The 12,453-nt window shown below is 39.7% G+C and overlaps 1 protein-coding gene across 2 annotated transcripts in view; it reads right to left on the bottom strand.

Annotated features, from left to right (window-relative positions):
- The window catches only part of TEK (TEK receptor tyrosine kinase), a 98,196-nt gene extending 94,905 nt beyond the window's left edge, over nt 1–3,291 (bottom strand). The window contains exon 1 of one of the 2 annotated variants that reach the window (XM_019736283.3): nt 2,897–3,291. In XM_019736283.3, coding sequence (XP_019591842.3) covers nt 2,897–2,948 — 52 coding nt within the window. In that variant the 5' untranslated portion in view covers nt 2,949–3,291. The remainder of the gene's footprint in view (nt 1–2,896) is intronic. The other variant, XM_019736284.3, reaches the window with a different exon arrangement.
- Nucleotides 3,292–12,453: the final 9,162 nt, after the last annotated feature.

Genomic DNA, 12,453 nt, shown 5'->3' with positions numbered 1-12,453 from the left:
CCATCTTCATGCCCTAATGGACATAGCATAGTCTTCTGAGATGGACTTGGAAGAGTTCTGTCCTACTGGAGGAATGTCTTAAAAGAACTAGGCTCTTACAGGAAGCTCTCCAGGGTAGGGCAGAAAAGGAAATGCAGAAACTTCCCAACAACTGCAATGCTTAGGAGGGAGCATCTGTGAAGAAAGCAAAACTCCTCTCCGAACATAATTCCCAGGTGTGTCTCTGATCTCAGCTTCCAGACCTCCACCCTTGATTAGTCAGACTTGCTACTATCCTTCCAAAACCAGCCCTAATGAGGTTCCTTCTGGAATCATCTTCCTGACCTAATACAGGCATACCTTGTTTTATAGCACTTTGCTTTGTTGCACGTCACAGATGTTGCATTTTTTACAAATTGAAAGCAAAACCCTCCACCAGCAAAAAAAAGTATGACTCACTTTATTGTGGTGGTCTGGAACGGAACCTGCCATATCTCTGAGGTAAGCCTAAATGGGATTTCTTCTGCCATCCCAGACAACATATCCACTACCTCTGAATCCAGGTTTTTATTTAAAATGCCAAATGAGACAGGAAAGAGAAATGAAGGCACGCTGATAGACTTCCCATTGGATCAGTGTTGATCATATAGGACATACTATGAGAAAGCAGAGTGATTTTGTTTTTCTGTACATACAACTCTTTATAAAAGAGCAGCCTGGTTTAGTGATGATGGAGAGATAAGGAAAAGCTGGTATGTTTCTTGCAACTTGTTTGTAACCTGAAATTGGCCATGATTCTTAATTGGGAAGAGAACTACCAGAATCTAGGTCGGTTTGAGGGAAGTCTTCTGAAAACTACATACCTCTTTCAACCCTCTTATGGGTTGACGTCTGCCACCCAAAGCCACCTTTGTTGAGGCAAATATGACATATTTTTCAGTTCTATTTGTTCACATGAAAAAGGAATGGGAAACAACCAACTGACTAGAGAGATAAACCCATAAGCCTTATGTAAGTCCCATGCTCCATTACTATTGTCTACCGGTGGAGTTTGGTTTAAAGAATGGGCTTCCATGCCTGGAGACGTGATCGTGGTGGATCCTTGCTATGGCACTTACCAAACACTGGGTATCCGCATCCATGGAGGCTTAGACTGGGAATGTAAGTTAGGATTCAACACAACAAACCTACCCCAGAAACCAGCCTTGTTAGTGTCACCCTCTCTTTTGAACAGGAACATGAAACCCCTCTCCCTGGGCTTCTCCCTGCTGAAATAAGTGTTGGGTTTTCAGAGAACTAAGGTCTAAACGTGGAGCAACTCTTTTGGCCACATAACCTTTTTTGTTTGATTTTGTGTTTTTGTTTTGTTTGTGTGTTTGATTTTATGACAGCTTTTCTAAGTTATAATGGTCAATTTTGGGAAGAGAGGAATGAATTAAAACAGTTATGTATGTATTATTTAAACCTAAAAAGTATCTCAGAACAACTATTAATATAAAGCCCTGGGCTTTGATTACTATAATCCCTGGTTTAGAATCAATTCCAGATTTCATGGCATTGATAAATATGTTACACAGGAAAAAAAGCAAAACAAAATGGAATCATGATGATTATTTCATTTAAAGATGCATATTATTGGGGGGGACAATATTATTTCTATATCAATATAAACACTTTCTACATAACTATTGAAACCATTTCTGATAATCTTTCATTTTCAGCGATTTTTATTACATATTCTTAGTCTTAAAAATATTATTAAAACCTCAATAAAATTGGTTGTTGAAAGCAAACTGAAGAGCTATAAACAAATTACATAGAATTCTGTTATTTTATGGGATTTGTTTTTGACTAAGATTTCAAACATATACAAAAATATAAAAATAATATATCAAATACGTGTGTATATTTTGATCAAATTCTATTAATGTAATATAGCCCGCACCATTAAGTTCAATAAATTTTCCCCATTTCTAATATCAATTCTATTTCCATTACAATCACTAGAATGCTTTCAAACTGAAGGGGAGAGATTGATGGTGATTAGAGTTATGATTTGCACTCCAGGGTTTGATACCACTTTCAGCCAGTGGCCCATAGAGTAAGTAAACTAGAGAGGCATGCCACTATTTAGAGAATCTGAGCAGCAGACACTAAATCTCAACACATTCAAGCCAACCATTCCTTGACTCTGCAACAGGTCTCCATACTGTCCTGCACCCAGTGATCTGGGTAACTGCCTAAACTTTCATTTCATTGGGCCAAATACAGCAGATGAATTACTATATGCCAAATGTTTTCAATAAAAATAATGATATAGCTTTAACCTCCCTGGCCCCAACTATAAGAAAAAAACAATAAACCTATTTTGACTAATTTGACTGCTTTGATTAAAATAGTACACAGCCACGAAATCTATAGAAAAGACTTTTAGCTCTCATTTAAAAATGACAATCTGTACACTGCCTTAAGTGGGCCCCCATAATTCTCAGCATAAATTTCAGTGTTTAAAAAATTATTTAAGATTTTCTTTGAAGCAGGTAAAACCAGGTTTCTTGTTCTTTTTCAAAATAAGGAAATAATCCCAGATGAGGAGCAGTAAAATAATGCACCATACATAGTAAGTGAATCTCTTCAAATAAAGTGAGATTATCAGTCCTCATAGAGTGCATGGCAACACGGGGCAATTATGCAGAAGAGAAACTAGAAAATTTAGTCCATGCCACAAAGACTTTGCATTGCAGTCCTTACATAGATTAAATGGAGCGTTATATATTAAATAAACAGTGCCTAAGCCACAGCTGCTTCTTGTTAACCAGCGCTAAGAAATAGTGGAGAGAGCCCAGAATCACTAAGTCTGTTTAAAAAAATAAAAAATAAAAAATACTAAATCAAAAAAACTAAAGCCACATCTTACCAGAAAGGAGCAAGCTGACTCCGTAGAGAACTAAGCCGGCTAAAGAGTCCATACTTCCCCAAATCTCTCCATCCAGTTTCCGCAGATGTGCATGAGGTCCCAAGGATCCTTTCAAACACCCAGAGGTTTGTGACTTTCCATTCTCATGTTCTACTAGGTCTTGTTTACAAGTCAGAGGCAAGAAGGAACAGCACAGAAGCAGGCTGTAACAGTCTCATTTCTGTCTGAGCACAGGGAGTTTTAAGTTCCTTTTTCCTGTTTCCTTTGTAGATTAGGATGGGAAAGGCTGTATCTTAAAGGCATTCGGTATCAGCAAGGCTGGGAGCACTGCAAACCCTCTCCATCTTGCAATTCATCAAAAACACTTATCTGTGGCTGGTGCTTCTGCCGCTTTTGCTGCTCTTGGAGGGGTAAAGGAATTTCTGTTGGAAGTGTGGGTCCTGGTCAGCATTTTCAGAAACAATAGGGGTATCCTCTCGTAGGCGGGAAACAGAATAACAAGCCCTCCACCTATGTATGGTATGCGGTGATGCCCGGCCCTCCTCAGCCCGCTAACGGCTCTCCAGGGTCCACTCGCGATCCCTGACAGAAGGGGCTTCTGGGTGTGGGCAGCAGTGTGGGCTTTTGTTTTCTCCTTTTTAACCCACGTGGTTGGAATTGGGAAAAGAAGTTTTCGTGATGAGAGAACGCAATCCAGAGGGCAATTAATTTGGGTAATTACCAGTGAGGTCACTGATCAGTGTGGCCACAGAGACCAGAGTCCAAAATTGTCAGCATGTTTTCTTTCACACAGATGGTTTATTTGTTGGCCAACCGCCAAAACATACCCATGCTACTGGCTATCGCTTTAATTTTTATTAATAATTCATCTAAAGGTGATCTCATTTCTTAAAGGACTTGTCATAGAAAGACTAGTAATGAGAGGGATTTTGTGGTTATTGGCCACAGTTGTGTCAGAAGCAAATTATATGCAGAATTTTCTAAATAACCTGTGTGAACATCAAAGCTAAGGGATTAGATTGGGCCATAAGTATTTCTCAGTAAGAACAGAGAGAGTACACAGGCCAAGGGAAACTAGCCATTGGAGTAACCATACATAAAATGAGATCAGAGACGCTTAATTTACCCACATGATGATTTCTCCATAACGCGAATTATGACTTGAGAATAGAGTCAATACTCTGTTAATCGCCCAGCCTTCATGCCTGAGGAAAGAATTACCTGCTCCTCCCTGTCAGACGCACCACAGGAAAGGTAGATGCCGCTAGTCTTGCCTAATTTCTGTCCCAGGTTTTATCACATCAGCAATGATCTTAAGAACCAATTGATGGTTCCAGTCAGCTGGAGGAGAAAAAGCTCAGGCTCAGTTTTCAAGCAGAGCTCGGTTCAAATACTGACTTGGCCACAACTGTGGCCTGAGACAAAATACTTAATCTCTTTGAGTCTCAGTTCAACAGCTGTAAAATGGAACTAATATCTCCTTCATAGGGTTGTTATGAGAATTAAATGAGGGTTTAAAAATACAAAGAAACATCTGGCACTGTGCCTAATTCACAGAGTTCATTTTCTTGGTCTTTTTTTCTTAATAACTTTTCATTTTTCAATTGCAGATTACATACAATATTGTATTAGTTTCAGGTGTACAACATAGTGATTATACATTTATACAACTCATGAAGTGATCACCCCGATAAATCTAGTACCCACCTGGCATCACACAGAGTTATTATAATATCATTGACTATGTTCCTTATGCTATATCCTACATCCCCATGACTATTTTGTAACTACCAGTTTGTACTTATTAATCCCTTCCCCCTTTTCACTCATCTTCCCAACCCCCCTCCCATCTGGCAACCATCAGAATGTTCTCTGGATCTGCGTTTATTTCTGTTTTTCTGTTGTTGTTTATTTTGTTCTTTAAATTCCACACGTAAGTGAAATCATATGGTGTTTGTCTTCCTCTTACTCCACTCAGCACAGTACCCTCAAGGCCCCGCTCTGCCGTGGTCTGCCTGAGAGGCCGTGGACAAGTCATTTCCCATCTCTAGGCCCCAGTGTGCTCAACTGTAAAATGAAGGATTTAGACTGGATGTGACTAATTTCCCTTCTGATTGTAACACCTCACAAGTCTCAATGACTAAACTGTCCAATTCTTAGCATCTCCACATTTTATTCCGAGGTCATTCATGGGGGCAGTTCGAAGAAGATACTAGCTTTGTATCTCTGTCGCTGTGAAAGCCTGGGAGAGTCACAAACATGCTTTAAGAACATGGTGGCTGAGACTGTGAGGTCTACTGGCCCCAGGCCATATGGAGCAGCAATGGAAGGCCTTGGAAATAAACAAACTCCAGGGCACCTGCGTCCCCAGGCACAGCTTCCTCTGTTTGTGCTTGATGTCCACACTAGGACGTCATCATGGCTCACACTCCCTCCTGTTGGCTAGTTCTCGTGGGCTGAAGATGCTGCTTCCTTTTCTGGGCTGCCTCCCTCTGTTCTGCAGAAAAACAGCTCAGTGCCATCCTTCCCCATCATCCAGAAAGATCTACCCTTGCCCAGAATTGTTAGACAAGTTACTGCTCCCTCCCTTATCCAGAATGAGTGACTCGGTTTTATTCTTTCTGTAATCCAGAAATGTTGCTCAGTTTATTTTTGTACTCTCTGAAAGAGCTTTGTATTTTAATCTCATCTTCCATTTAATCCTTTCCACTGTTATCCAGAATATTGACTCCATCACATAAATACCGCTGGATTTCCTGAGCTTATGATTATACAGTTAGTCAAAAGGCTGAGCAACGTCTCTCTGGAACATCTGAATCTTTAGCATGTAATTTCCAGGTATGAAATGAAGAAAACTTGTGGGCAAGAGTGCCCCGACGTGCTCTGCTCCAGCTTTCTGACCCACGGATCTCAGAACATGGAGAAACAAGCAAGGCACAATAATATGAATTTCATGCCCTGGGGGGCCAAGAGGTCAGCATCGCTGACTGGCAATAGGCTGGGAGGTGCAAAACTGGATGGCATGCCAGGGTTTCCAAGGGAAGGGAGAGGCCACTTCCACGTCTGGTAGGACTTTCCCAGTACATAACATGTTAAGGAAATACCACATACTTGGACATGGCCAAAACCCTTCTTTAGAAAGCTGGCTGTGGCCATCATCAGGGCACCTCCATTTCCTAACGAGCCTTGTTGGGGGCCGGCTGGATCAGCTCTCTACCCTCTGCTGCTCCATCCACCTCGTAAGGTTGAAGCGCTCTTCCCATACTTGCCTGATTAACTCCCAGTTATCGTCTAGGTCTCAATCTAAGAAATGTCTTCCCTGGCCATTGAATTCAAATTAGGTCTCCCCTGTTATTCTCTCACAGCACCCTGTTCTTTTATGTCATTGTATTGCTCACAAGTGGTAATCACACGAATCTGACAAGTTCGTGAACTTGTTGCAACGATGTTGCTAACTTTTTTGCTATCAGAGGGATTATTTATTATGAATTTGTGCCAACAGGACAAACAGTTAACCAGGTTTACTATTGGGAAGTGTTGAAAAGGCTGCTTGAAAAAGTTAGACGACCTGAAGTTTTCACCAACAAGTCATGGCTCTTGCATCACGACAATGCACCAGCTCACATGGCACTGTCTGTGAGGGAGTTTTTAGCCAGTAAACGAATAACTGTGTTGGAGCACCCTCCCTACTCACCTGATTTGGCCCCCAATGACTTCTTTCTTTACCCGAAGATAAAGGTACTATTGAAATGAAGACATTTTGATGACATTCAGGACATCAAGGGTAACATGACGACAGCTCTGATGGCCATTCCAGAGAAAGAGTTTCAAAACTGTTCTGAAGGGTGGACTAGGTGCTGGCATCAGTGCATAGCTTCCCAAGGGAAATACTTTCAAGGTGATGGTAGTGATAGTCAGCAGTGACGTATGCAGCACTTTTTCTAGGATGAGTTCGTGAACTTAATTGTCAGCCTCGTATTTGTAACTTTATTTTTTCATGTCTCTTTCCCCCCCACTTGACTGCACTCTTCATGAGGCAGGAACCATATCTAATTTATTCATCACTGAACTCCTAGATCTGAGTACAGTGTCTGGCACATAGTAGGTCTTAAATACTTAATGAGCAAATAAATGAAAATAATTCTACTGTTACTCATATTTAGAATAGGCTTTTGGAGTCAGGCAAACCTAGACTACATATTATAGCTGTAATTTGCTCTCTCTATGACCTGGGCAATTTAATTCACATTTCTGAACCTCAAATTCCTCATCTTTAAAATGCAGAAAAATAATACCTAACCAGCGAGGTAATATGTACACAGTATCTGGCACAAGTGAGTATTGAATAACAGTTCCTTCCCACTCACAACCAACACCACTGCTCCTGAACTGCAATACAGATCCATTTGCAACGAGGAAACGCGGCCCCCACACAGGCTAAGGAACTTGCACAGCTGTGGTTAGTGGAGGCAGTATTAGAACCCTGGTCTCTTTGCCTCCAATATTACAAGTTTAATACATGGCTCTTTTTCTTCATAGTTCACCAATGGCCCACAGTGTGCAGAAAAGTAGATAAAGAGAAATACAGAAAACATCACAAATACCAACAAGGTAAGCCCAGATCTTACTAGGGAAGCATTTGAAATGAAAATTTGACAGATGATGGAAAAGTTTGATGACTGAGAAATGTCATCAGTTCTCACATTGTTTCCAAAACAGACATAAGGACTACCAGGACCGGAGCACTCCACGGCTTTGCTCCAGGGAAGAAAAGGGGCCTCCTCGGGAGTCAAGCTTGGTTTAGTTTGTCTTTTTCAGACACACTTAGCCCAGAACAAACAAAGAACACCACACTAAACCAACAAACAAGTAAACAAAACAATCAAGGCACTTGTCTGATATTTCACTTTCTGTTTTCTGCTTTTTGCACTTAATATATGAAAAGCCATCTACAGGAAACATTAAAATCTTTGAGACAGATTAACAAAATTATCAATGGATAAGAAAAAATGTTTGTGAAGAGATGTGGAAAATAATTTATATAATGTTACTATAAATTGGTAGCCCTTGTCTAGAGGTCAATATCACAAATATGTAGCATAAGTCTTAAATGTATATCCTTTGGCCCAGAAAATCCACTTTTATGTTATACCCTAAGCCACAAAGATGTGCCCCCAAATTTATCCATTATAGAAGCATTGCTGATAATAATCAAAACCTGGAAATAATTTAAATAGCCAACAGAATGGATTATTGATATAAATTATGGTACACAATGAAATACCAGACAAATGCCAGAATGTTTTGGTGGAAGCATATTGACATGTAAAGATATAGTATATTGTTGACTGAAAAACACAGTTTAAATAACATGAAATTTATACACATACACACACAGAGACAACAAATATATACCAAAATGTTAAAACTTATTATTTCTGGGTTGCTGGAAAACTAACTTTTATTTTCTTCTTTATAATCTTCTGTAATTTCAACATTTTCAAAAATAATAAGCATACATGCACAAATGAAGACGACTAGGGGGAATCCTTGAGACAGGTGACCCAGGGCAGCAGGATGTACCTTAGGGCACCGCTGGCAACTAAGAGACAGAATCCAAGTGAACTTCCATCTCTAGGAGGTGAGGCATAAGGTTGGGGTGTCGATTTCCCACAGCGCAGCCTTGGCATTCTGCTTTTGCAGGGCTGTGGGTACGGGACCTCCAGAGCCATCACAGCTGGCTTGGCTTCTTTAGGCCTTTCATGAACTTTTTTGTGACCCTGCTGTCCTTAACAGTGGCTTGCAGAAAGGGAAGGGTCATCAACAATTAAGTCTTGGCCTTCAGCCAGGACACCATCGTTAAAGTGGCAACACCCACCCTGGTCTGCCTTGGAGCTGATGGCTGTGGAAAATACCTGACCCCCTCTAAACCCCATTTACTCTAAACCTTTTTTTTTTTTCTTTTTCTTTCTTTCTTTTTTTTTGCTTTTTAGCACCTAAATGGCAAGGGCTGTGCTAGTTGCTGTGGGAAGAGACACAGATATAGAAGATGTGGTCTCTGCTTTTGAAACTCAGAATAACACAGTTCCGGCGTGGCAGCAGTGCATCCAAACAGGAAACGTTAAATAACAATATCAGGCATTGGGTAGTGAACTACTGAAGGGTGGTACCGGCAGTTCAGGTTTTAGCAGTCTTTGCTTTGGTATCCTTTAGGCCCTGATGTACCAATTCCTGTGCCCCTTTTTCTTCTCCTGGTATTTCCTTAACATAGGTGGTATCGTTCCAGATAGATTGTAAGCTCCTTAAGTCAGGGGCTCTATATTTTATTTTAGATAGTCCTGTGCTATTCTCTTAATGGCTCAAGGGAAAGAGGAATTAGGATGCCATGAAATCACTATGAGACCAATTTGCCACAGACAGAATAGACTGGGGGTATTTCTATGACACCTCCCCCATTACCACCTAAAAAAACCTTCAAAAAAAAAAAAAAAAAAAAAACAACAAGAAAAGAAAAACCAAACTTCTATTCATCCTTCAAAATATAATTCAAATGTCACTTCACCTGTGAAACCTGTGAAAACTTCTCTCAGTAGGTAGCTATTGATAACCTAATAAACCACCCCATAACTTAGTGGCTTAATACAATAAACATTTGCATACTCATGATTCTTAGGGTCAACAGTTCAGGCTTACCTGGACAGTTATGATCTCAACTGATGTCCCTCATGTGTCTGCTGTCAAATGTCAATCAATTTCAAAATTGTTCTCGTTGTTCTAGTTGCTTTGTATCCTCTGCTTACTTTGGACTTAATCTGCTTTTTATGTTTATAGTTTTTTAAGGTAGAAACATATTAGAATGCTTTGTCTTTTCATATAATCATGCCATGCTATAAATTTCCCTCTAAGCACTGCTTTAGTTGCACTCTACACATTTTAATGTGCTGAATTTTCATTTTCACTTAGTTCAAAATGTTTTTTTAGTTTCCCTTTAACCCATGAGTTATTTAGAGGTGTGTTGTTTATTGTGTAAAAATTGAGTGAGTTTTTGGGTATCTTTCTGTAACTAATTTTTAATTCTGTTGTGATCAGAGAACATGCTTTATATGATTTCAGTTCTTTTAAATTTGTTTAGGTTTGTTTTATGGCACAGAATATACATAGCCTGTCTTGGTGAATGTTCCAGGTGCACTTGAAACTAATATGTATTCTGCTTTGGAAGCTAGAGTGTTCCAAAAATTAAATTTAGGTGAGCTTGGGTCATAGTGTCATTTATGTCCTTTTATATACCTACTGATCTCCTTTCTACCTATTATATCAATTTCTGAAAGAGTGTTAATGGTTCCAATGATAATTATGGATTTGTATTTATCCTTTCAATTCTATCAATTTTTCTTCATGTATTTTGAAGGTTGTTAGGTTTATTCATATTTTCGATTGTTATGTATCTTTGTAAATTGACTCACTTATGTTTATTTAATATCTACCTTTATCTCTGATAATAGTCCTTGTTCTGAAGTCTACTTTGATATTGTAATAATTTTGGAAATTTATCATAGCAGATTTATTCTCTTTTTTTTACAGTCATTTATTTGTACCTCCACCCTAGAAAGGGCCATATAGAAAAGGGGGAATCTTAAACTAGGTACTGAATGTTGAACTGTTTACCAGATGAATCCTGACAGTGGAAGGGAAGGATGTATCACAGGCATTTCTGACAAATGGACCAGTACTTTGAGTCAAAACATGATGGTGTGAAATAGTATACCATGTTAGGGGACATATAAGTGATTGAACAAGGCTGAATAAGGGTGAGAAAGGACTTAGCCAGAAACAAGGTCCATTAAATAAACTGGGTCCAGATTTTATATACTCTACTAAGGTCTACAACAATGTGAAATAAATGGTTTTATATCAAGGAGTATCATGATCAAGATTTCATTTTAGGGAGATAACTCTGAGAAAACTGGGCATGTTAAAATTTGTAGAGATTAATGCCAGATAAAATGACATGAATACTGCAATATAGCATTTAAAGATCATGAAAGTCTGAACCGAGGCTCTAGTAGCATCAGAGGTAGAGAAAATGACAAATGTTAAAGTCATAGAAATATTAATTTTAATGACTTGTTTGGGTCTGGCACAGAGGGAGGAGGCTAGGGTAAGCCCAAGGTTGCTGTTTTGTAGAACAATGTGACATGGTAGTACTTCATTGTGAAAGGGCCACAGGTCGTGAAGCTCGTTTTTGGGGAAAAATGAAAAATTCAATATAAAATTCTATTATAGATACATAGGTTTGGGTTGGGCATTGGATAGCCAAGTCTGGATAGATGCTCAGTTTGCAGTGGATACATCGAAACTCACAAGAGAAATCTGAGCATTGCCGAGGGTATGAATGAGATCACTCAGCTGGCGTGCAAAGTGAAGGACTCCAGAGCAGGCTGGACCATAAGGAGTGGACAGAGGGAGGAGGACGAGTGGAGGAGTGTGAGACTTGACTCTGAGAGGCAGGAAGAAATGAGTCTTAACAGAGGATTGGCCATTCTGCATTGTAATTCCTTGTTTTCCTTCTAGGCCAGGAGTTCTTCAAGGGTCAAGGAGCAGGGCTCAATCATCTTTGCATCTCCAGTATTTAGCACACTGCTTCACTCACAGATATTCAATGAAGTTTTGGTACATGAATAGAGAAGGGCCCACATTTTGGAGAACAATTTATGACCATTCAAAACAAAACCAGTGCAAATGTCCTTAGAGGGTTGATGGTAATTATCAAATTGCCTCTGATTCAAACTTGATTCAAACTGATACATTAGAGACGTCAGCCTATAAGGTGTTGGTTCATTGAAAAGCAGTAAGTACAGGGCTTCAGAATCACTGACCCAATAATCACACGGACTGCACTTACCAGCTATTTCACCTTTGACTACCTCAGTTCTCTGAAGCTTTGTTTCCTCGGATCTGCTAAATGGGGGAGGGGAGACATCTATTTTAAAATACCATTTAATTTGTGTAAAGCATCTGACATAACGTCTTAATGATGATAGTTATTATCATCATCATCAAATACAACCCATACATTTCACAGGTTAAAAGGCATCAACAGCCACCTGTGACAACCATAGAAAAGGCTGAATCAGGCCCCTACTAGGGAATCGACCACGCTTTACTGTAGAAAAATTGCCCATCTTTCTCTCATACTAGACCGTGTGTGGGCTCCCTGAGAGCAGGAATCATGTCATATGTGTCTCCAGTAGCTATTTTTATAAAGGTTTATAGAGTGAAAACGTGAAATACAGAGCCTTTAAACGCTACTTAGGAGACATTTCAGTTTGGAGAACTTTATGCTAATACCTTGGAAAACCAAATAAAGGCAGTTCTACTAGTTCCTACATAAGCAGGAGTTTGTGCAGTTCAGTACCTTTAAGTACTGACAGGTTAAATGTCCAGGAAAAGCTCTCTGAACAGAGGCTGTGTTTGACACATAAGATTTATAATGTCCACCTGTGTGTGTCCATAGATAAAAGTGAAGCCCCTCCACCCCCACCCCACCCCTACCACCA

This window comes from Rhinolophus sinicus, chromosome 16 (genome assembly GCF_057876585.1).
Source record: "Rhinolophus sinicus isolate RSI-liver-muscle chromosome 16, RSI-T2T, whole genome shotgun sequence".
In the NCBI taxonomy this organism is placed as follows: Eukaryota; Metazoa; Chordata; class Mammalia; order Chiroptera; family Rhinolophidae; genus Rhinolophus; species Rhinolophus sinicus.
This window is presented reverse-complemented; position numbering and strand designations above follow the sequence as displayed.